This window comes from Oncorhynchus masou, chromosome 2 (assembly GCF_036934945.1).
Source record: "Oncorhynchus masou masou isolate Uvic2021 chromosome 2, UVic_Omas_1.1, whole genome shotgun sequence".
NCBI lineage: Eukaryota > Metazoa > Chordata > Actinopteri > Salmoniformes > Salmonidae > Oncorhynchus > Oncorhynchus masou.
The window spans coordinates 12,403,096-12,426,988 of record NC_088213.1 but is presented as its reverse complement, the minus strand read 5'-3'; the positions used below and the strand labels follow the sequence as shown (position 1 = coordinate 12,426,988).

General features: G+C 45.7%; 1 protein-coding gene across 1 annotated transcript in view; it reads right to left on the bottom strand.

Annotated features, from left to right (window-relative positions):
• Window positions 1-19,636: 19,636 nt before the first annotated feature.
• smad3a (SMAD family member 3a) overlaps window positions 19,637-23,893 on the bottom strand; it is a 62,596-nt gene continuing 58,339 nt past the window's right edge. The window contains exon 8 of the mRNA XM_064987659.1: window positions 19,637-20,361. Coding sequence (XP_064843731.1) covers window positions 20,238-20,361 — 124 coding nt within the window. The 3' untranslated portion in view covers window positions 19,637-20,237. The remainder of the gene's footprint in view (window positions 20,362-23,893) is intronic.

Below are 23,893 nucleotides of genomic sequence, written 5' to 3'. Positions count from 1 at the left end.
GTTCATACTGTCTCTCTCAGGGTTCTGTGTTACATCGTTCATACTGTCTCTCTCAGGGTTCTGTGTTACATCGTTCATACTGTCTCTCTCAGGGTTCTGTGTTACATCGTTCATACTGTCTCTTTCAGGGTTCTGTGTTACAGGTTCATACTGTCTTCAGGGTTCTGTGTTACATCGTTCATATAGGGTTCTGTGTTACATCTCATACTGTCTCTCTCAGGGTTCTGTGTTACATCGTTGATACTGTCTCTCTCAGGGTTCTGTGTTACATCATTCATACTGTCTCTCTCAGGGTTCTGTGTTACATCGTTCATACTGTCTCTCTCAGGGTTCTGTGTTACATCGTTCATACTGTCTCTCTCAGGGTTCTGTGTTACATCGCTCATACTGTCTTTCTCAGGGTTCTGTGTTACATCGATCATACTGTCCTTCTCAGGGTTCTGTGTTACATCGTTCATACTGTCTCTCTCAGGGTTCTGTGTTACATCGTTCATACTGTCTCTCAGGGTTCTGTGTTACATCGTTCATACTCTCTCTCAGGGACCTGTGTTACATCGTTCATACTCTCTCTTTCAGGGTTCTGTGTTACATCGTTCATATTCACAACACACTTAAATATGCAGTAGGAAAGTGTCTTGCTATATTCAGTACGGACGTGTTTCACTCATGCTTGGATGTTTGAGGGTCACACACACATTCGGAGTAGACAACTATAACAAAATCCCAGCCCGGCGCCAAGCGTTTAAAAAAACTGCTTTGAGGAGTGAAACAATTAAAGCTCCTCAGGCTGCCGCCTAGACAAACATCCCACAACCTCTCCTAATTTCTGCATACTTTTACATTTCTCAGATGCGGAGTTTTCAAACGGAACAGAAGCACTGGCCAGGTGCTTATGAATGTTGCTGGAGAGAAAAGCCCTGTAGTAGTGAAAGGGTGACAGCCTCCTCGCTGGCATGGCTGACAGAGGAGGACGAGCGCTGGCTTGTACGATAGGCGCGGCGTGGACGGCGATCGGGCAGAGGGCCAGTGGGCGCCAGTTGGGGAAGCTGACGCCCGTCTTCGTTGGCATGCAAGGCCAGGTACTCGCTTCTGTCCGGAGACAGCTGTAAACCAGCCGCCCATGGAGGAGCAATCAAGTTGGTGGCAACTTCTGCCGAATGCTGATAATGCTACAATCTGGTTGGCAGACGGGACGAAGACCCGGAAGTGACAGCCGCTTTCCTCATGACAAACTCACGGTACAGAGAGATCAGTTAACCAAGAGTGGAGGAAGAAGATGGGAGGAGAGGGACAGAGGGAGGGGGAAGAAGATGGGAGGAGGGGGACAGAGGGAGGGGGACGAAGATGGGAGGAGGGGGACAGAGAGAGGGGGAAGAAGATGGGAGGAGGGGGACAGAGAGAGGGGGAAGAAGACGGCGTGAAACAAATGGTGACCTTTCAGAAGATTAATTTGTTTACTAACAAATGTTCTCACTGTCATCACCTGCAACGTAGTGACCTTCACGTCGGCCCGTCGTTTTGTGGAGACGAAGCTGACTGGAGTCATCTGTTCATTTAGGCCTCTACCATCACTCTCCACCACAGAGGAAGTCATAGACTACCAACCCAGTATAGACATGGGGCTGCTACAGCTCTGATCATAGACTACCAACCCAGTATATAGACATGGGGCTGCTACAGCTCTGATCATAGACTACCAACCCAGTATAGACTACCAACCCAGTATATAGACATAGGGGCTGCTACAGCTCTGATCATAGACTACCAACCCAGTATAGACTACCAACCCAGTATAGACTACCAACCCAGTATGGGGCTGCTACAGCTCTGATCATAGACTACCACCCACCCAGATATAGACTACCACACCCAGACTATAGGCATGGGGCTGCTACAGCTCTGTCATATAGACTACCAACCCAGTATAGACATGGGGCTGCTGCTCTGATCAGACTCAGTATAGATACCAACCCAGTATAGACATGGGGCTGCTACAGCTCTGATAGACTACCAACCCAGTATAGACATGGGGCTGCTACAGCTCTGATCATAGACTAACCCAGTATAGACTAGCAACCCAGTATAGACATGGGGCTGCTACAGCTCTGATCATAGACTACCAACCCAGTATAGACTACCAACCCAGTATAGACATGGGGCTGCTACAGCTCTGATCATAGACTACCAACCCAGTATAGACTACCAACCCAGTATAGACATGGGGCTGCTACAGCTCTGATCATAGACTACCAACCCAGTATAGACAGTATACCAACCCAGTATAGACATGGGGCTGCTACAGCTCTGATCATAGACTACCAACCCAGTATAGACATAGACTACCAACCCAGTATAGACATGGGGCTGCTACAGCTCTGATCATAGACTACCAACCCAGTATAGTATAGCTAGACAGCCTGATCAGACCACCAACCCAGTACTACCAACCCAGATCTACCAACCCAGTATAGACATGGGGCTGCTACAGCTCTGATCATGACTACCATCATAGACTACCAACCCAGTATAGACTACCAACCCAGTATATAGACATGGGGCTGCTACAGCTCTCTGATCATAGACTACCAACCCAGTATAGACATGGGGCTGCTACAGCTCTGATCATAGACTACCAACCCAGTATAGACTACCAACCCAGTATAGACATGGGGCTGCTACAGCTGATCATAGACTACCAACCCAGTATAGACTACCAACCCAGTATAGACATGGGGCTGCTACAGCTCTGATCATAGACTACCAACCCAGTATAGACTACCAACCCAGTATAGACATGGGGACATGGGGCTACAGCTCTGATCATAGACTACCAACCCAGTATAGACTACCAACCCAGTATAGACATGGGCTGCTGCTCTGATCATAGACTACCAACCCAGTATAGACTACCAACCCAGTATAGACTACCAACCCAGTATAGACTACCAACCCAGTATAGACATGGGGCTGCTACAGCTCTGATCATAGACTACCAACCCAGTATAGATCAGCTCTGATAGACTACCAACCCAGTATAGACATGGGGCTGCTACCAACCCAGTATAGACTACCAACCCAGTATAGACATGGGGCTGCTACAGCTCTGATCATCACTACCAACCCAGCTACCAACCCAGTATAGACTACCAACCCAGTATAGACTACCAACCCAGTATAGACATGGGGCTGCTACAGCTCTGATCATAGACTACCAACCCAGTATAGACTACCAACCCAGTATAGACATGGGGCTGCTACAGCTCTGATCATAGACTACCAACCCAGTATAGACTACCAACCCAGTATAGACATGGGGCTGCTACAGCTCTGATCATAGACTACCAACCCAGTATAGACTACCAACCCAGTATAGACTACCAACCCAGTATAGACATGGGGCTGCTACAGCTCTGATCATAGACTACCAACCCAGTATAGACTACCAACCTGCTACAGCTCTGATAGACTACCAACCCAGTATAGACTACCATCCCAGTATAGGCATGGGGCTGCTGCAGCTCTGGTAATGAGGCAGGTTGGGGAGAGGCAGTCCATCACTGTGTAATAACACTCCATTCATCTCCATTAGCTGTAATAATTTGTGTAATAATTTCTAATCAACTAGCCCCGGAGGATGAATACAAGTCAGTATTGATGCGATACACTTAGCGGAGACGAAGAGGCAGAACGTACCAACCCGATAGTCTGCAATGAAGAAATTCATAACGTCAAAGTAATAGGTGTGTCGTGTGTGTGTGTCGTGTGTGTGTGTGTGTGTCGTGTGTGTTCTAATAACATGCCCAGAGGCTATACATAACCTAAACAATTACTCATGTGTAGCACAGACCAGGCAAGTGTTCAAGTGCGGTCTCACTAAGATGGTTACGATAAAATAATCAATGTCATCTCAGATGCTGTATAATATATGGTGGATATTTGGCTTTGGTCCATTCGTTTATTTTTATTGTCCAAATAAATAATGACTGAATATAAAGTAATGACGTGATAAATCAGTTTGGTTCACCTTTTATTCCATCGGTATACGGAAGGACCGCATTATGGACGGAGGATATTTAGCAACTGTGTGAATGTGTTTGGAATAAACATGCATTGTTCTCGCTGAAATACACGAGTTGCAGTGACTAGAGATTCAGAACATATTATGATATGTATTCGTTGGTGGAACAAGTACTCAATTGTCATACTTGAGTAAAAGTAAAAGATAGCTTAATAGAAAATGACTCAAGTAAAAGTGAAAGTCACCTAGTAAAATATTGCTTGAGTAAAAGTCTAAAAGTACTTAAGTATCAAAAGTAAAAGTGCAAGTATAAACCATTTAAAATTCCATATATTAAGCGAACCAGGCGACACGGTTTTCTTGTGTTTGTTTTTCTTCAATTTACAGATAGCCAGGGGCTCACTCCAACACTCAGACATAATTTACAAACAAGGCATTTGTGTTTAGTGAGTCCACCAGATCAGAGGCAGTAGGGATGACCAGGGATGTTCTCTGTTTAGTGAGTCCTCCAGATCAGAGGCAGTAGGGATGACCAGGGATGTTCTCTGTTTAGTGAGTCCTCCAGATCAGAGGCAGTAGGGATGACCAGGGATGTTCTCTGTTTAGTGAGTCCACCAGATCAGAGGCAGTAGGGATGACCAGGGATGTTCTCTGTTTAGTGAGTCCTCCAGATCAGAGGCAGTAGGGATGACCAGGGATGTTCTCTGTTTAGTGAGTCCTCCAGATCAGAGGCAGTAGGGATGACCAGGGATGTTCTCTGTTTAGTGAGTCCTCCAGATCAGAGGCAGTAGGGATGACCAGGGATGTTCTCTGTTTAGTGAGTCCAGATCCAGATCAGAGGATGACCAGGGATGTTCTCTGTTTAGTGAGTCCTCCAGATCAGAGGCAGTAGGGATGACCAGGGATGTTCTCTGTTTAGTGAGTCAGTAGGGATGACCAGGGATGTTCTCAGAGATGTTTTTCTCTGTTTAGTGAGTCACCAGCAGTAGGGATGACCAGGGATGTTCTCTGTTTAGTGAGTCCTCCAGATCAGCAGTAGGGATGACCAGGGATGTTCTCTGTTTAGTGAGTCCACCAGATCAGAGGCAGTAGGGATGACCAGGGATGTTCTCTGTTTAGTGAGTCCAGATCAGAGGCAGATGACCAGGGATGTTCTCTGTTTAGTGAGTCCACCAGATCAGAGCAGGATGACCAGGGATGTTCTCTGTTTAGTGAGTCCACCAGATCAGAGGCAGTAGGGATGACTGTTTAGTGAGGGATGTTCTCTGTTTAGTGAGTCCACCAGATCAGAGGCAGTAGGGATGACCAGGGATGTTCTCTGTTTAGTGAGTCCACCAGATCAGAGGCAGTAGGTATGACTAGGGATGTTCTCTGTTTAGTGAGTCCACCAGATCAGAGGCAGTAGGGATGACCAGGGATGTTCTCTGTTTAGTGAGTCTTCCAGATCAGAGGATGACCAGGGATGTTCTCTGTTTAGTGAGTCCACCAGATCAGAGGCAGTAGGGATGACTAGGGATGTTCTCTGTTTAGTGAGTCCACCAGATCAGAGGCAGTAGGTATGACTAGGGATGTTCTCTGTTTAGTGAGTCCACCAGATCAGAGGCAGTAGGTATGACTAGGGATGTTCTCTGTTTAGTGAGTCCACCAGATCAGAGGCAGTAGGTATGACTAGGGATGTTCTCTGTTTAGTGAGTCCACCAGATCAGAGGCAGTAGGGATGACCAGGGATGTTCTCTTGTGTGTGAATTGGACCATTTTGCTGAGTACTTTTGGGTGTCAGGAAAAATGTATGGAGTAAAAAGTACATCATTTTCTTTAGGAATGTAGAGAAATAAAAGTAAACGTTGGCAAAAATGTTTTTATTTTTAACCTTTATTTTACTAGGCAAGTCAGTTAATTTCAATGACGGCCTGGGAACAGTGGGTTAACTGCCTGTTCAGGGGCAGAACGACAGATTTGTACCTTGTCAGCTCGGAGATTCGAACTTGCAACCTTTCGGTTACTAGTCCAACGCTCTAACCACTACGCTACCCTGCCGCCCCAGTAGTAGAGATACCCCCCAAAAATATTTTAAAGTACTACTTAAGTAGTTTAAGTACTTTACCACTGTATGTATTCATGTTCATTAGTGGACATACAGTGCATTTAATACTTCATCTAATGTTCTGTATGATATCAAGTGAGAACACAATACTGAAGTCGTTTCACTTTGCTTCAGCAGTATAGCCAGTAGATGGCGATGTTGAATGTACTACAGTTACTGAGGTGGCGTGATGATCGTCAATCCTCTACCACCATCCTGAGGTAACATCTTCAGTTTGGATATTGACAAAATGCCATTATTAATTATCCAGACTCACAAATGATCAGCAAATATTATAATATGACTATAATTAGCTCACCGAGTTATCTTAAGATTAATGCTCTAATTGTTAGTCACTCTGGATAAGAGGGATTGCTAAATTACAAAAATATCATTTAGATCACTACAACAGTAGTGATCTACTCTATGCAAATATTGGGCCAGTTTTTGATCATTTTATCTTTTACAAAATTAGAACGTAAGGACGGTTGTTGCTGCGTCCTTTTCTCAGCGAAGTCGTCATTTTCCCTCATTCAGTAATCTGACATGATGCCCAGTGTCACCACTGTAACGTCATTGGCTGGGCAGTGCGTCATTTGGGGTTTGTGGCTAGAAGTTTGTTTACGGTACGGACTACACTAAGGCGCATCCCAAACGATACCCTATTCTCTATATAGTGCACTACATTATGACCAGGACCCATAGACTCTGGTTAAAAGTAGCTGACTATATAGGGAATAGGGCCCATAGATTCTGGTCAAAAGTAGTGCACTATATAGGGAATAGGGCCCATCGATTCTGGTCAAAAGTAGTGCACTATATAGGGAATAGGGCCCATCGATTCTGGTCAAAAGTAGTGCACTATATAGGGAATAGGGCCCATCGATTCTGGTCAAAAGTAGTGCACTATATAGGGAATAGGGCCCATAGATTCTGGTCAAAAGTAGTGCACTATATAGGGAATAGGGCCCATAGATTCTGGTCAAAAGTAGTGCACTATATAGGGAATAGGGCCCATCGATTCTGGTCAAAAGTAGTGCACTATATAGGGAATAGGGCCCATCGATTCTGGTCAAAAGTAGTGCACTATATAGGGAATAGGGCCCATAGATTCTGGTCAAAAGTAGTGCACTATATAGGGAATAGGGCCCATCGATTCTGGTCAAAAGTAGTGCACTATATAGGGAATAGGGCCCATCGATTCTGGTCAAAAGTAGTGCACTATATAGGGAATAGGGCCCATCGATTCTGGTCAAAAGTAGTGCACTATATAGGGAATAGGGCCCATAGATTCTGGTCAAAAGTAGTGCACTATATAGGGAATAGGGCCCATCGATTCTGGTCAAAAGTAGTGCACTATATAGGGAATAGGGCCCATCGATTCTGGTCAAAAGTAGTGCACTATATAGGGAATAGGGTGTAATTTGCTCCTCTCACCAATGTCGATGCAATTCAACCACATGCCGACAGAGGGTGGAAGAATCCCATGTTCAGAATAACAGGAAGACGTGACGCATCCAGTCAGACGGTAGATACATTTCCGAGGAGGACTATTGTCCTCATGGATCTGAACTGACTGGATGTCTGACTGGATAAGTGAAGAGGATTTGAGGAAAAATACATCTTGCCCACTAAAGGGAAAGGAGAAGCATTGTTACGTAACAACTCCTTATGTAGGATGCATAGCCAAATGGGACATAACCCACACACCGTATCAATGTCCCCAAAACAGCTGTGCTTCTAAAAGAGTGACATAACACAAGTTAATTAAGATGCAATTGCTGAAGGGGTTGAACCCTCTTCAACTGGCAACACCAAACCAGGAAAAATAATTACAGGTCCTGGTTTGGTGTTGCCAGTTGAAGGGGATATTACATGTCCTGGTTAAATTAAGACAGCGGTCTGTTTATGCTAAGCTAAGCTAATAACATGCTGTCAATAAACTGACCAGGATAAATTAAGACAGCAGCCTGTTTATGCTAAGCTAAGCTAATAACATGCGGTCAGTAAACTGACCAGGATAAATTAAGACAGCGGTCTGTTTATGCTAAGCTAAGCTAATAACATGCTGTAGTAAACTGACCAGGATAAATTAAGGTCTGTTTATGCTAAGCTAAGCTAATAACATGCTGTCAGTAAACTGACCAGGATAAATTAAGACAGCGGTCTGTTTATGCTAAGCTAAGCTAATAACATGCGGTCAGTAAACTGACCAGGATAAATTAAGACAGCGGTCTGTTTATGCTAAGCTAAGCTAATAACATGCTGTCAATAAACTGACCAGGATAAATTAAGACAGCGGTCTGTTTATGCTAAGCTAAGCTAATAACATGCTGTCAGTAAACTGACCAGGATAAATTAAGACAACGGTCTTTTACTTCACCTCTATATTTATGACATGTTCTTTGACACGTTGTCACTACATGGCAGGTACATTTCTAGGTTGACATGACAGTAGATGGTATGAGTACAGGTATATACATATGAGATGAGTAATGTAGGGTATGTAAACATTATATAAAGCCTTTAGGCATTGTTTAAAGTGACTAGTGATACATTTATTGATCAATTTTGACCAGGATAAATTAAGACAGCGGTCTGTTTATGCAAGCTAAGCTAATAACATGCTGTCACTTTAAACTGACCAGGATAAATTAAGACAGCGGCCTGTCTACATCATGCTAAACTCCAGGATAGCTTAAGAAGAGTCTGTTTACTAAGCTATGCTAGTCATGCTGTCAGTAAACTGACCAGGATAAATTAAGACAGCGGTCTGTTTATGCTAAGCTAAGCTAATAACATGCTGTCAGTAAACTGACCAGGATAAATTAAGACTCTGTCTGTTTATGCTAGATAAGCTAATAGCATGCTGTCATTATAAACTGACCAGGATAAATTAAGACAGCATCTCTCCCATCTGTTTATGATCTCTGACTCTCTAATAAGATGTGATGCTGTCAGTAAACTCTCCAGGATAAATTAAGACTCTGACTCTCTGTTAGATATGCTAAGTCTAACTAATTAACATGGATCTCTGATAAATGACCAGGATAAATTAAGACAGCGGTCTGTTTATGCTAAGCTAAGCTAATAACATGCTGTAACTAGGCACCAGGATAAATTAAGAACAAATTGTTTATTTACAATGCTAAGCCTACTGGGTATAACATGCTGGGTTGAAACTGACCAGGATAAATTAAGACAACGGTCTTTAACTTCACCTCTATATTTATTCATATGTTCTTTACACGTTGTCACTACATGGCAGGTACATTTCTAGGTTGACATGACAGTTACACCTGCGGTTATGGAGCCTTTATGTGGGCTGTATATTTATGTATGCTAAATAAAGCCTTTAGACATTTGTTTAAAATGGACAGAAGAACCAACAGTTGATGGAAATTCCTTCACTTTCCTTATATCTCATGAATATCCCTAACCAATTCCTATAGGTCTACATCATCATTACTTCTCAGCTTAGAAGAGTCTATGACTGCCTAGGGCTAGTATGCGACTGAGGTCTCCCTCATATTCATTAGGATCTCTGTCTATGACTAGATGTGACTGTAGTGTCAGCTCTCTCCCATTCATTATGATCTCTGACTCAGCTATGACTAGATGTGACTGTAGCATCTCTCCCGTTCATTAGGATCTCTGACTCTCTATGACTAGATGTGACTGTAGCCTGGTAATGAGGTGAAGGGTCTCTCAGCCCATTCATTAGGATCTCTGACTCTCTATGACTAGATGTGACTGTAGCGTTTCTCAAAAAAAAAAAAAGTTTCAATTTAACATTTATTTAACTAGGGGCAAGTCAGTTAAGAACAAATTCTTATTTACAAGACAGCCTAATGGGTGAACAGTGGGTTAACTTCCTTGTTCAAGGGCAGAACGACAGATTTTTACCTTGTCAGCTCAGGGATTCTATCCAGCAACTTTTTGGCTACTGGCCCAACGCTCTAACCACTAGGCTCGTGTATATACACTAGTGTAACATAAGGGTGTATACACTAGTGTAACATAAGGGTGTATACACTAGTGTAACATAAGGGTGTATACACTAGTATAACACTGGTGTTACAGTGGTAAAGCAGCATGATAATATACATCTCAACTGATGATGTAGCCAAGGCCATCTACATGTGTACCTGCTCTTCAGGGTTGAAGGCTCAGCCTGGTAATGAGGTGAAGGGTTGAAGGCTCAGCCTGGTAATGAGGTGAAGGCTCAGCCTGGTAATGAGGTGAAGGGTTGAAGGCTCAGCCTGGTAATGAGGTGAAGGCTCAGCCTGGTAATGAGGTGAAGGCTCAGCCTGGTAATGAGGGTTGAAGGCTCAGCCTGGTAATGAGGTGAAGGGTTGAAGGCTCAGCCTGGTAATGAAGGTGAAGGGTTGAGGGTTGAAGGCTCAGCCTGGTAATGAGGTGAAGGGTTGAAGGCTCAGCCTGGTAATGAGGTGAAGGGTTGAAGGCTCAGCCTGGTAATGAGGTGAAGGGTTGAAGGCTCAGCCTGGTAATGAGGTGAAGGGTTGAAGGCTCAGCCTGGTAATGAGGTGAAGGCTCAGCCTGGTAATGAGGTGAAGGGTTGAAGGCTCAGCCTGGTAATGAGGTGAAGGGTTGAAGGCTCAGCCTGGTAATGAGGTGAAGGGTTGAAGGCTCAGCCTGGTAATGAGGTGAAGGGTTGAAGGCTCAGCCTGGTAATGAGGTGAAGGGTTGAAGGCTCAGCCTGGTAATGAGGTGAAGGGTTGAAGGCTCAGCCTGGTAATGAGGTGAAGGGTTGAAGGCTCAGCCTGGTAATGAGGTGAAGGGTTGAAGGCTCAGCCTGGTAATGAGGTGAAGGGTTGAAGGCTCAGCCTGGTAATGAGGTGAAGGGTTGAAGGCTCAGCCTGGTAATGAGGTGAAGGGTTGAAGGCTCAGCCTGGTAATGAGGTGAAGTGCGACACTGAATGAATACAAGCGGAGACCGTCTGAGACGAGAGTCATCAGAACACAAAGGTCAAAAAGACATCACAACAACGTAAGACATTAACAACAATGAGTCAGCAATCATTTCATAGGACACATGTCTGTGAGAATGTCTGTGACTGCTAGTGGCAGGTAGCCTAGCGGTTGGGCGAGTAACCAAAAGGTTGCTGGTTTGAATCCCCGAGCAGACTAGTTGAAATCTGTTGATGTGCTCTTGAGCAAGGCACTTCTTAACCCTAAATGATCCTGTAAGTGGCTCTGGATAAGAACGTCTCCTAAATGACTGAAATGTAAACGCTGGTAGAAATAAGTATAGGCCCAACTATCTGAATAAGATCCGGTGATGTCTTTCCCATTCTGGCCTGCTGAGACATTGACTGGCCTGGGACATATGCATCTCAACATACGACTTGAGGTCTGACAAATCTGACAGGCTTTTTGAAGTGTAATAAGTTAACCGAAGGCATGTCAATCTGCTCCTAAATCGCCACCCTTAAGCCCATTGTGTGTCAGTGGGTGGTGGTTCCTGAAGTGACAGCAGGTTCTCCTTGCCCCACGGGCGTCTGAACAAAGCCCGTCTTCATATCGCAGTGGCCGGAGCTGTGATTCTCACAGACGTGGGCATGGTTTATATGAGCCGTTACCTAGCAACGGTGAAACATGGAGAGTGAAACAGCTCGCGTTGGGCTGCAAGCCTGTAATTAGTGGTAATGTTCATGACTGCAGCCCAGAGGAGCGTCAGATTACTCACCAACCAGGGCCCGGCTATCCCCAGACTAACAGAGGAACTATCCAAGACAGTTTCTTCTCTCTCGCTCTCTCTCTGGGGCAGCTCCACTTGTTATAGTAGTCTTTTAAAGGTCAGTGTAGGGATACAATGGAGGTTTCAGTGCACCAATGGATTCTGTGCCCAAAGCAAAGTGGTTAGAACAGGGTTCTCCAACCTTTTCTAGCATGAGAGATACTTAAAAAAAAATTAAACAATGTCACAAGATACAATTTTATTTCTAGCTTTCAAATAGGCCCTTTTCTTCTCCGCTGCAACTTTTCCCCGGGTCCTTAGTGAAAGTAGTGCACTGTTTTGTTCTGTCAATATACCTGCTCCCAAAATTTGAGTCCCTGGCGGCGTAGTGTGTTACTGATGGTAGGCTTTGTTACTTTGGTCCCAGCTCTCTGCAGGTCATTCACTAGGTCCCCCAGTGGTTCTGGGATTTTTGCTCACCGTTCTTGTGATCATTTTGACCCCACGGGGTGAGACCTTGTGTGGAGCCCCAGATCGAGGGAGATTATCAGTGGTCTTGTATGTCTTCCATTTCCTAATAATTGCTCCCACAGTTGATTTCTTCAAACCAAGCTGCTTACCTATTGCAGATTCAGTCTTCCCAGCCTGGTGCAGGTCTACAATTTTGTTTCTGGTGTCCCTTTGACAGCTCTTTGGTCTTGGCCATAGTGGAGTTTGGAGTGCTACTGTTTGAGGTTGTGGACAGGTGTCTTTTATACTGATAACAAGTTCAAACAGGTGCCATTAATACAGGTAATGAGTGGAGGACAGAGGAGCCTCTTAAAGAAGAAGTTACAGGTCTGTGAGAGCCAGAAATCTGGCTTGTTTGTAGGTGACCAAATACTTATTTTCCACCATGATTTGCAAATAAATTCATTAAAAATCCTACAATGTGATTTTCTGGATTTTTTCCCTCATTTTGTCTGTCATAGTTGAAGTGTACCTATGTGCAGCCTATCATCTTTTTAAGTGGGAGAACTTGCACAATTGGTGGCTGACTAAATACTTTTTTGCCCCACTGTATGTACTTTCAGAATTGTTTGGCGAGCTACTCATACACTACATGACCAAAAGTATGTCGAACATCTAATTCCAAAATCATGGGTATTAATATGGAGTTGGTCCCCCATTTGCTGCTATAACAGCCTCCACTCTTCTGTGAAGACTTTCCACTAGATGTTGGAACATTGCTGCGGGGACTTGCTTCCATTCAGCCACAAGAGCAATAGTGAGGTCGGGCGCTAATGTTGGGCGATTAGGCCTGGCTCGTAGTCTGCGTTCCAATTCATCCCAAAGGTTTTCGATGGGGTTGAGATCAGGACTCTGTGCAGGCATGTCAAGTTCTTCCACACCGATCTTGACAAACCATTTCTGTATGGACCTCATTGTGCACTTTGGCAGTGTAATGCTGAAACAGGAAAGGGCCATCCCCAAACTGTTGCCACAAAGTTGGAAGCACAGAATCATCTAGAAAGTCATTGTATTCTGTAGCGTTAAGATTTACCTTCACTGGAACTAAGGGACCTGGACCAAACCATGAATAACTGCCCCAGACCATTATTCCTCCTTCCCAAAACTTTAGTTGGCACTGTGCATTAGGGCAGGTAGTGTTCTCCTGGCAACCGCCAAACCCAGATTTGGACCGCCAGATTGTGAAGCGTGGTTCATCACTCCAGAGAACACGTTTACACTGCTCCAGAGTCCAATGAAACCCATTTCATGAAACTCCCAACTAACAGGTATTGTGCTGACGTTGCTTCTAGAGGCAGTTTGGAACTTGGTAGTGAGTGTTGCAACCGAGGACAGATGATTTTTAAACACTATGCGCTTCAGCGGTCCCGCTCTGTGAGCTTGTGTCCCATCACTTCACGGAAGGGGTGTATGGTAGCTTACCATCGACCTGTTGAAGGCCCCTGCTTTACACCAGGGACTGCCTTAGAGCGTTTGGTTGGCCCAACTATTGGTCCTCAAAGTACAGTAGAATATCTGAACTATAGCTCAAAACATGAAGTCATGGATCATTGTACTATCCAGATTTTACCTCCGAGAATAAAGTAAGTGTTCAAAGAATAATTCACACAGTAGATCATTTAAGTCTTTGTAAATGGTTAAAAGAGAACTCTGAAAAACAGCATTAAAATAACATTGTATTGGTTTTATGACTTGATTTCTGAACAGCTCTCTCTTAATGTGCCCCATTTCCCCTCTTACAGTAGTTATCCCTACAGTATGTATATCTGATGTGGCTCAAATAATGTCAGCCAATGTAAAACATGGAGAATACCTACCGATCATTACTCACACCTGTCTCACTCCATCTAGATAACTGCTGCCTGGACACACAGAACAAAAGGTTGACAGCAAAATGTCTCTAAAAAGCAAGAAAATATCAATTAAAAAAATAAATAATTTTTTGCTATTCTTTGGTGTGTGAATAAACTTAAAGATGCACTATGCAGAAATCGCTCCGGAATGTCCTGGTTGCTAAAATTCTAATAGTTCGCCTAATTTCGGTTCATGTGACAAAATAAGCAAGTAGTGGGGCCTCCTGGGTGGCGCAGTGGTCCAGGGCACTGCATCGCAGCACTAGCTGTGCCACCAGAAACTCTGGGTTCGCGCCCAGGCTCTGTCGCAGCCGGCCGCGACCGGGAGGTCCGTGGGGCGACGCACAATTTGCCTAGCGTCGTCCGGGTTAGGGAGGGTTTGGCCGATAGGGACATCCTTGTCTCATCTCGCACCAGCGACTCCTGTGGCGGGCCGGGCGCAGTGGGCGGTCGCCAGGTGCATGGTGTTTCCTCTGACACATTGGTGCGGCTGGCTTCCGGGTTGGATGAGCACTGTGTTAAGAAGCAGTGCGGCTTGGTTGGGTTGTGTTTCGGGGGACGCATGGCTTTCGACCTTCGTCTCTCCCGAGCCGTATGGGAGTTGTAGCAATGAGACAAGATAACAATTGGATACTAAGAAATTGGGGAGAAAAGGGGGTAAAATAAAAAAATAAATAAGCAAGTAGTGCAGAGAATCAATGTACCATCTAAACCGCTGTGAAATCTCTTTTCCAAAACCAAACACATTGTATTTCCAACTGTTTGAACCTGGTGGAAAAAACTAAAACTTAAGAATGGGAAGCATAGAAATATCAAGCATAGAACCGATTTACCGTTTCTAGGACTTGCTCTCTATGACAATGACTGATCTATAACTCATAACTCTATGTGAATTTGATAAGAGCGCCCCAAAAAAGTCACATCTAGCAGCATTAAATGTATAGACTTGGTCCTAGCTAATAAAATGATAGTAGGCTACACCGGAATCGTTTGAGATATGTATTTTTTATTAAAAGACCAACAATAACAGATACAAGTATGATGCATCATTTCGACAACATTTCCTATGCAAAGAAAGTATATATTTTTACAAAATGACATTAAAAGATTTGGGAGCATAAAAAGGACAAACAACCAATACACACAGAATAGTACGGGTGGAAACAAGAACAAGCAATACAACTTGAAGAGCAGATTAAAAACATTTCTTTGCTAATAAAATATATTCTATCAGGTAAATGCATGTACCATTGGATTTTCAATGGTCCTATAGGACGGTGAATTTGGGTTCAGTTCACCTGGACACTTGGGGACAGCTTTACAAAGAGCAAATCTCTTTCTCCAGATCGGTAGATACTACTTTTTCTGAAATGTCCTTGTAGGACAATGTACATGGACAGCAGTATAACAGTATAACCTCATACACACTGCTCTGTGTCACTGTAATGTTAACGGCTAGCACCGTTGGCTTAGCATCAATGTAATGTTAACTGCTAGCAGTTCGCGCCGTTGGGTTAGCATCACTAATGTCAACAGCTAGCACCGTTGGGTTAGCATCACTATAATGATAACGGCTAGCAGTTAGCACCGTTGGGTTAGCATCACTGTAATGTTAACTGCTAGCAGTTAGCACCGTTGGGTTAGCATCACTAATGTTAACAGCTAGCACCGTTGGGTTAGCATCACTGTAACGATAACGGCTAGCAGTTATCACCGTTGGGTTAGCATCACTGTAATGTTAACTGCTAGCAGTTATCACCGTTGGGTTAGCGTCAAGACAGAAGCTTGCGCTTGGTCAATGCACTTAAGTAACTAAGTGCTTTCGGAGACCATGGTTCAATTCCCTCCACCAAGCACCCCCATACAGTAAGATGGGAATGGAAACACCCAAAACACAGACCACTCCTCATAAAGACAAATGGGCTGCATCTGGAATGGCACGTCGTGCACTACTTTTGACCAGCGCCCTATGGGTAGTAGTGCACTACTTTTGACCAGCGCCCTATGGGTAGTAGTGCACTACTTTTGACCAGCGCCCTATGGGTAGTAGTGCACTACTTTTGACCAGCGCCCTATGGGTAGTAGTGCACCATGTAGGGAATAGGGTGCCATTCCGGACAGTGCAGTCTTCAGTGAGGGGATTGTAATAATAAGCGGTGCTGTCGGTCATTACAGGGAGATCTGATCTCCCCTTCCATCCCTTCTGTCCTCCACTAGCCCAAAACCATCATGATCACAATGGTCATATTCATAGAAACACACACTCATACACTTCCACGTACACAGTAAGAAGGCTTAAAATCCTGCATTTCATTAGAGGAGTAGAGTATTCAAGAAAGTACTGACTGGCAGAAAGGGGACTTGGTCCTACTATGTACATTACCAGGGTCGGGCTAACGTTTCCCTTAAAACAAAACAAAATAAAACAAAACAAAATCTGCGTTCCCCAAAACATTGTCCTCTCCACCTGACAGCAGTATGTCTCCATCGCCGTGACGACATCAGGAGCAGAGCATATAATGCTATACCATCCTCTTTCTACAAAAATACTTGGTAGCAAAATAGAATCTACATTACAAAAGAAAGGGGACGAGTGTGAAAATAAGCATGCATTTGATTTTTTTCTAGATGTATATACATGTGTTTTTTGAGGGTGAGAGTGGCACCCCCTGCTGGATCTGAGTGAGTACTACATCAAAGAAACGGTGATGAAACAACACTAATAATACAGACCATAGTACAGGTTCCACTCTTACCCACAGTTATCACTTCCAGGGGAACCCATGGAGTCCTAGAAAATGTGCAGATTGAGACGGGTATCAGCCAAGGACGGGGGCATGGCAACTGGTGTGTGTGAGAGAGAGAGAGATCAGACTAGCTAGCTTTTAACAAGCGATAGTGCACCTCTCAGGGTTTTCACATCAGCACCATACAGTCTTGCATGGCGTTTCATTACAAAATACAGAACATTACACGTCTGTAGTAAAATAGAGATGAGGAAGGAACACTCCTGTATCTATAGTCCAGGATACTTAAGCTTAATACTAGGTTCTGAGAACAACAGCTGACTGGCAACACTCTGCAATGCCCATAAGCAGTCAAGTCACTTTTCCAAAATGGACACTAAGAATTGCCCCTTGAAGTATGTTTGCTTATATAAATGATTGGATCAACTATTCCCAGACTTTGAGATGCGGTGGCAACGTCGCTCAACACGACCATTGCCATGACAAAAGTTTGTGTCAAGGCCTCCCGAGTCGCTCAGCGGTCTAAGGCCTGAGCCGTCACTGCAGACCTGGGTTCGATCCCAGGCAGTGTCACAAACGACTGTGACCGGGAGCCTCATAGGGCAGCACACAATTGGCCCAGTGTTGTCCGGGTTAGGAGAGTGTTTGGCAGGTGGGGCTTTATTTGCCTGATCGCGCTCTAGCAACTCCTAGTGGCGGGCCGGGCACCTACAGGCTGACTTCGGTCGTCAGTTGAACAATGTTTTCTCCGACACATTGGTGCAGTTGGCTTCTGGGTTAAGTGGGCGGGTGTTAAGAAGCGCGGCTTGGCGTGTCATATTTCGGAGGATGTACGGCTCGACCTACACCTCTCCCGAGCCCATTGGGGAGTTGCAGCGATGACACAAGATCGTAATTGGATCGCAATTAGATGTCACGAAATTGCAGAGAAAAAGGGGGTAAAATACAAAAAAACTAATTTTGTAAAGTTCTAATTTTGTCAAATGCTATGGATAATCAAACCACAGTTTCAGATGTATTGAGAAATACACTGCTATGTCAAACTCCTCAGACAGTCAGAGGATATCTGGGTGACAGTTCAAATCCACAACGCAATGGTCTCTGACTGTGCGGGAAAGAGATTTGGCGCGCTTCCAAAAAGACGGATTACAAACACGATCTGCACTGTTCCGGAACAAACTAGAGAACATGGGAAACCCATCCAGAGGAATGGACAGACAGGAGAACATCGACCTCGCCTAAAAGCTTCTTACGAGATTTCCCTTTACACACTACTCAGAAGTGGCAAGGGAGGAACATATTTCATTACGACAAATTCATATATTTTCAAACAGCTAACAAATGGGCGGCATTCTACAAATTTGCAACAAAAAGACAACGAAAAAAAACCAGCTAACCATAGAAACAGTCTCCACTGAAATGTGTAAAACTTCATGTTCTTCTAGCATGCTATATAAAAAGCAGTATCACTCACCATTCCCAAACACCCAATCTAGTAATTATCTAGCAGCGCTACATAAACATATGTACAACTAACAATGATAACAAAACAGAAAAGAAAATGGAGGAATCTCATGCCTAAAATCTCCCATGCTACAGCGGTGTTGGCACTAGATGCCGACATATTAAACATGTTCAATAAAAAAAAAGTCTATGACATAGAGGCGATAACAACGCCTTCCTGTTTTAATGCACACGCCCCCTTTTGCCACAAACATGTACAAAAAAAAACGTTAAAAAGTGCTGTCAGTTGGTGTGGAGGGGAGAGTATGTGACAGACGAGGGTTGGGGAGAGTTGGGGAGAGTATGTCTCAGACGAGGGTTGGTGAGAGTATGTGACAGACGAGGGTTGGGGAGAGTATGTGACAGACGAGGGTTGGGGAGAGTATGTGACAGACGAGGGTTGGGGAGAGTATGTGACAGACGAGGGTTGGGGAGAGTATGTCTCAGACGAGGGTTGGGGAGAGTATGTGACAGACGAGGGTTGGGGAGTATGTATGTGACAGACGAGGGTTGGGGAGAGTATGTGACAGACGAGGGTTGGGGAGAGTATGTGACAGACGAGGGTTGGGGAGAGTATGTGACAGACGAGGGTTGGGGAGAGTATGTGACAGACGAGGGTTGGGAGAGTATGTGACAGACGAGGGTTGGGAGAGTATGTCTCAGACGAGGGTTGGGGAGAGTATGTGACAGACGAGGGTTGGGGAGAGTATGTCTCAGACGAGGGTTGGGGAGAGTATGTGACAGACGAGGGTTGGGGAGAGTATGTGACAGACGAGGGTTGGGGAGAGTATGTGACAGACGAGGGTTGGGGAGAGTATGTGACAGACGAGGGTTGGGGAGAGTATGTGACAGACGAGGGTTGGGGAGAGTATGTGACAGACGAGGGTTGGGGAGAGTATGTGACAGACGAGGGTTGGGGAGAGTATTCTCAGACGAGGATTGGGGAGAGTATGTGACAGACGAGGGTTGGGAGAGTATGTGACAGACGAGGGTTGGGGAGAGTATGTGACAGACGAGGGTTGGGGAGAGTATGTGACAGACGAGGGTTGGGGAGAGTATGTGACAGACGAGGGTTGGGGAGAGTATGTCTCAGACGAGGGTTGGGGAGAGTATGTGACAGACGAGGGTTGGGGAGAGTATGTGACAGACGAGGGTTGGGGAGGTATGAGTATGTGACAGACGAGGGTTGGGGAGAGTATTCTCAGACGAGGATTGGGGAGAGTATGTGACAGACGAGGGTTGGGAGAGTATGTGACAGACGAGGGTTGGGGAGAGTATGTGACAGACGAGGGTTGGGGAGAGTATGTGACAGACGAGGGTTGGGGAGAGTATGTGACAGACGAGGGTTGGGAGAGTATGTGACAGATGAGGGTTGGGGAGAGTATGTGACAGACGAGGGTTGGGAGAGTATGTGACAGACGAGGGTTGGGGAGAGTATGTGACAGACGAGGGTTGGGGAGAGTATGTGACAGACGAGGGTTGGGGAGAGTATGTGACAGACGAGGGTTGGGGAGAGTATGTGACAGACGAGGGTTGGGGAGAGTATGTGACAGACGAGGGTTGGGGAGAGTATGTCTCAGACGAGGGTTGGGGAGAGTATGTGACAGACGAGGGTTGGGGAGAGTATGTGACAGACGAGGGTTGGGGAGAGTATGTGACAGACGAGGGCTGGGCTTTCTCAGCCTACAGGCTCTTCTTCCAAAGACACAAAGCCTTCTCTCAATGCCTGCCGAACCCTTTCTGATCCTTTAGTTGATGTGTCTATGGTCTCTAGTCTGTTTAATTCACTGGTGCTGTGACAGAGACGGTGGGGAGAGTATTCCTACGACACGCTGGAGCAGCGGATGCTGGGGGAACCCATTTGCATGAGCACCTTGTCCAGCCACTGCAGGGGGCCGTTGAGGTGCAGCTCGATCCAACAAGGGGTGCTGGTCACGGTCTGTCGCCTGGGTAGAGAGACCGAAGAGGAGGAGGAGACATAAGAGACAGGATAGTTCACTGCAGGACACAATCAACTAGGATCTGGATTATACCTGTATGACAGTGACAAACACTCATCCATTTTCTTGTAGGTTTTCAACACAGTGTGTGAGTTTGTGAATAAGATGTGCATAAGAACAGCCCTTAGCTGTGGTATATTGGCTATATACCACACGCCCTTGTGCCTTATTGCATTAATATATCATACAACTCAAAGCAGATCCTTCTCAGTGGGAGGAGGAACCGCCCCCATTTTTCACCGAAATGACATACCCAAATCTAAATGCGCGTAACTCAGGCCCTAAAGCAAGGATATGCATGTTATTGGTACCATTTGAAAGGAAACACTTTAAAGTTTGTGGAAATTTGAAAGGAATGTAGGAGAATATAACACATTACATCTAGTAAAAGATAATACGAAGAAAAAAAACAACCGTTCATTTGTATTTTTTTGTACCATCATCATTGAAATGAAAGAGAAAGGCCATAATGTATTATTCCAGCCCAGCTGCAATTTATATTTTGGCCACGAGATGGCAGCAGTGTATGTATGTGCAAAGTTTTAGACTGCTACAAAGAACAATTGCATTTCTGTTCAAAACTTTGTGTCAAGACTGCCCAAATATGCCTAAATTGTTTATGAATAACTTTTCATGTTCAAAAATTGTGTACTCTCCTTAAACAATAGCATGGTATTCATTCACTGTAATAGCTATTGCAAATTGAACAGTGCAGTTTGATGAACAAGAATTTAAGCTTTCTGCCAATATCATATGTCTGTCCAGGGAAATGTTCTTGTTACTTACAACCTCATGCTATTCGCATTAGCCTACGTTAGCTCAACAGTCCCATGGAAGGGTCAAAGATCCCGAAGAAATAGACTGGTCGAGATGTTTGTGCTGTTTTGCCAACCTCTGAGATCTGGAACCAGGCTAGCGTAGACTGGGCAGTAATACTACAGTGATCTGGAACCAGGCTAGTGTAGACTGGGCAGTAACACTACAGTGATCTGGAACCAGGCTAGTGTAGACTGGGCAGTAACACTACAGTGATCTGGAACCAGGCTAGTGTATACAGTGATCTGGAACCAGGCTAGTGTAGACTGGGCAGTATTACGACAGTGATCTGGAACCAGGCTAGTGTAGACTGGGCAGTAACACTACAGTGATCTGGAAACCAGGCTACAGTGATCTGGAACCAGGCTAGACTGGGCAGTAACACTACAGTGATCTGGAACCAGGCTAGACTGTATACAGTGATCTGGAACCAGGCTAGTGTAGACTGGGCAGTAACACTACAGTGATCTGGAACCAGGCTAGTGACAGTGATCTGGAACCAACCAGGCTAGCAGTGATCTGGAACCAGGACTGGGCAGTATTACTACAGTGATCTGGAACCAGGCTAGCATAGTGATCTGGAACCAGGCTAGTATTACTACAGTGATCTGGAACCAGGCTAGAGTAGACTGGGCATACTACAGTGATCTGGAACCAGGCTAGCGTAGACTGGGCAGTATTGACTGGAACAGTGATCTGGAACCAGGCTGGAACCAGGAGTAGACTGGGCAGTAATACTACAGTGATCTGGAACCAGGCTACTACAGTGATCTGGAACCAGGCTGTAGGCAGTAACACTACAGTGATAAAAGTCAACAGTGATCTGAAACCATTGGGCAGTTTCTGATCTGGAAAGGGACAGACTGGGAGTAACACTACAGTGATAAAAGTCAACAGTCCCACCCTGGGACAGAAGCACAGTGCCCCACTCCCTCCCGCCTCCCTCAGTGTCTCCGTGTCTCCCGCCTGCCTCCCTCCCTCCTCCCTCCAGGCCTGCCTCCAGGCCTGGTCTTCTGCCTCCCTCCCTCCGTGTCTTCTGCCTCCCTCCCTCCGTGTCTTCTGCCTCCTCCCCTCCCGTGTCTTGCCTCCCTCCTCCCTCCCTCCGTGTCTTCTGCCTCCCTCCCTCCGTGTCTTCTGCCTCCCTCCCTCCGTGTCTTCTGCCTCCCTCCCTCCCTCCCTCCGTGTGTCTTCTGCCTCCCTCCCTCCGTGTCTTCTGCCTGCCTCCGTGTCTCCTGCCTCCCTCCCTCACGTGTCTTCCCCTCCGTGTCTTCTGCCTCCCTCCTCCCTCCGTGTCTTCTGCCTCCCTCCCTCTCCTCCTTCTGCCTCCGTGTCTTCTGCCTCCCTCCCTCCCTCCGTGTCTTCTGCCTCCCTCCCTCCCTCTTCTGCCTCCCTCCCTCCCTCCCTCCGTGTCTTCTGCCTCCCTCCCTCCCCTCCGTCCGTGTCTTCTGCCTCCCTCCCTCCCTCCCCTCCTGCCTCCCTCCGTGTCTTCTGCCTCCCTCCCTTCGTGTCTTCTGCCTCCCTCCCTCCGTGTCTTCTGCCTCCCTCCCTCCGTGTCTTCTGCCTCCCCCGCGTGTCTACCCTCCCCCCTCTTTCCTGCATTCCATCCCCCTTACACAACTCCCCTCTGTCTCAGCCCTGTGTGCGTTGGGCTGAGCTGCCTTTTTTTCTTATTGTGGAAACACATGTATAATGTATCAATGGCTGCTGATGGAAAACGCCTGTATAAATGTACCTACGGCATGCGAATGATTAGTTCATTACAACTAAACATCTGAGTGAGGAATTACACAGGGGAAGAATAAGCGTCGCTGGGCAGTGACTAAAAATGAAACCATCGGTAGATTAAAACAAGAGAAAATGCTTCATTATTTTGTTTCCATTCTCCCCCTCACGTTCCCTTGGCGTCCTGGCACTTGGGAGAAACAGTTGAAATAAAAGTAGCCACTTCAGACCGGCTTGGGTTATTGATCTTAATACCTCTCCTCCCGGTTCGCCCCACGTCTCCTTGACATTAAACCCCCTCACTGTGTGTCTGCCAGGCCAGAGAACTACTTGCAGCCATACTCCAGCACAGTCCACAGTGATGAATGATACATCAAGACAGCAGCTCTGTCTGTTAGAGCACTTCATCATTAGAGGAGGAGAAGAGAGGAGGAGGAGAAGAAGAGGAGAAGAGAGAGGTGGGTAGCTGTGATTACAATAGATTCATGCTTATTGTTCTAGGAATACAGAGGGGGAAGCAAGGACTTGAAAAAATGCTTCTAGTGTGTAAGGACCGACTCCTGCATGAGCCACTGTATACAAGAACCTATCAGGGTGTTCTATTTAATATCCCAGACTGTCTCTGCTACCATCAGACTTCTGAATGAACCACTGTATACAATAACCTATCAGGGTGTTCTATTTAATATCCCAGACTGTCTCTGCTACCATCAGACTTCTGAATGAACCACTGTATACTCCCTCCGTCCCTCCCCCTCCGTGTCTTGTGCCTCTCCCTATCAGGGTGTTCTATTTAATATCCCAGACTGTCTCTGCTACCATCAGACTTCTGAATCCCCACTGTATACAAAACCCTCAGGCCTCCCTAGCCATCCCCCAGACTGTCCCTGCACCCCTTCAGCCATCCCACATAGTTATTTAACCTCCGTGTGCACCCCTC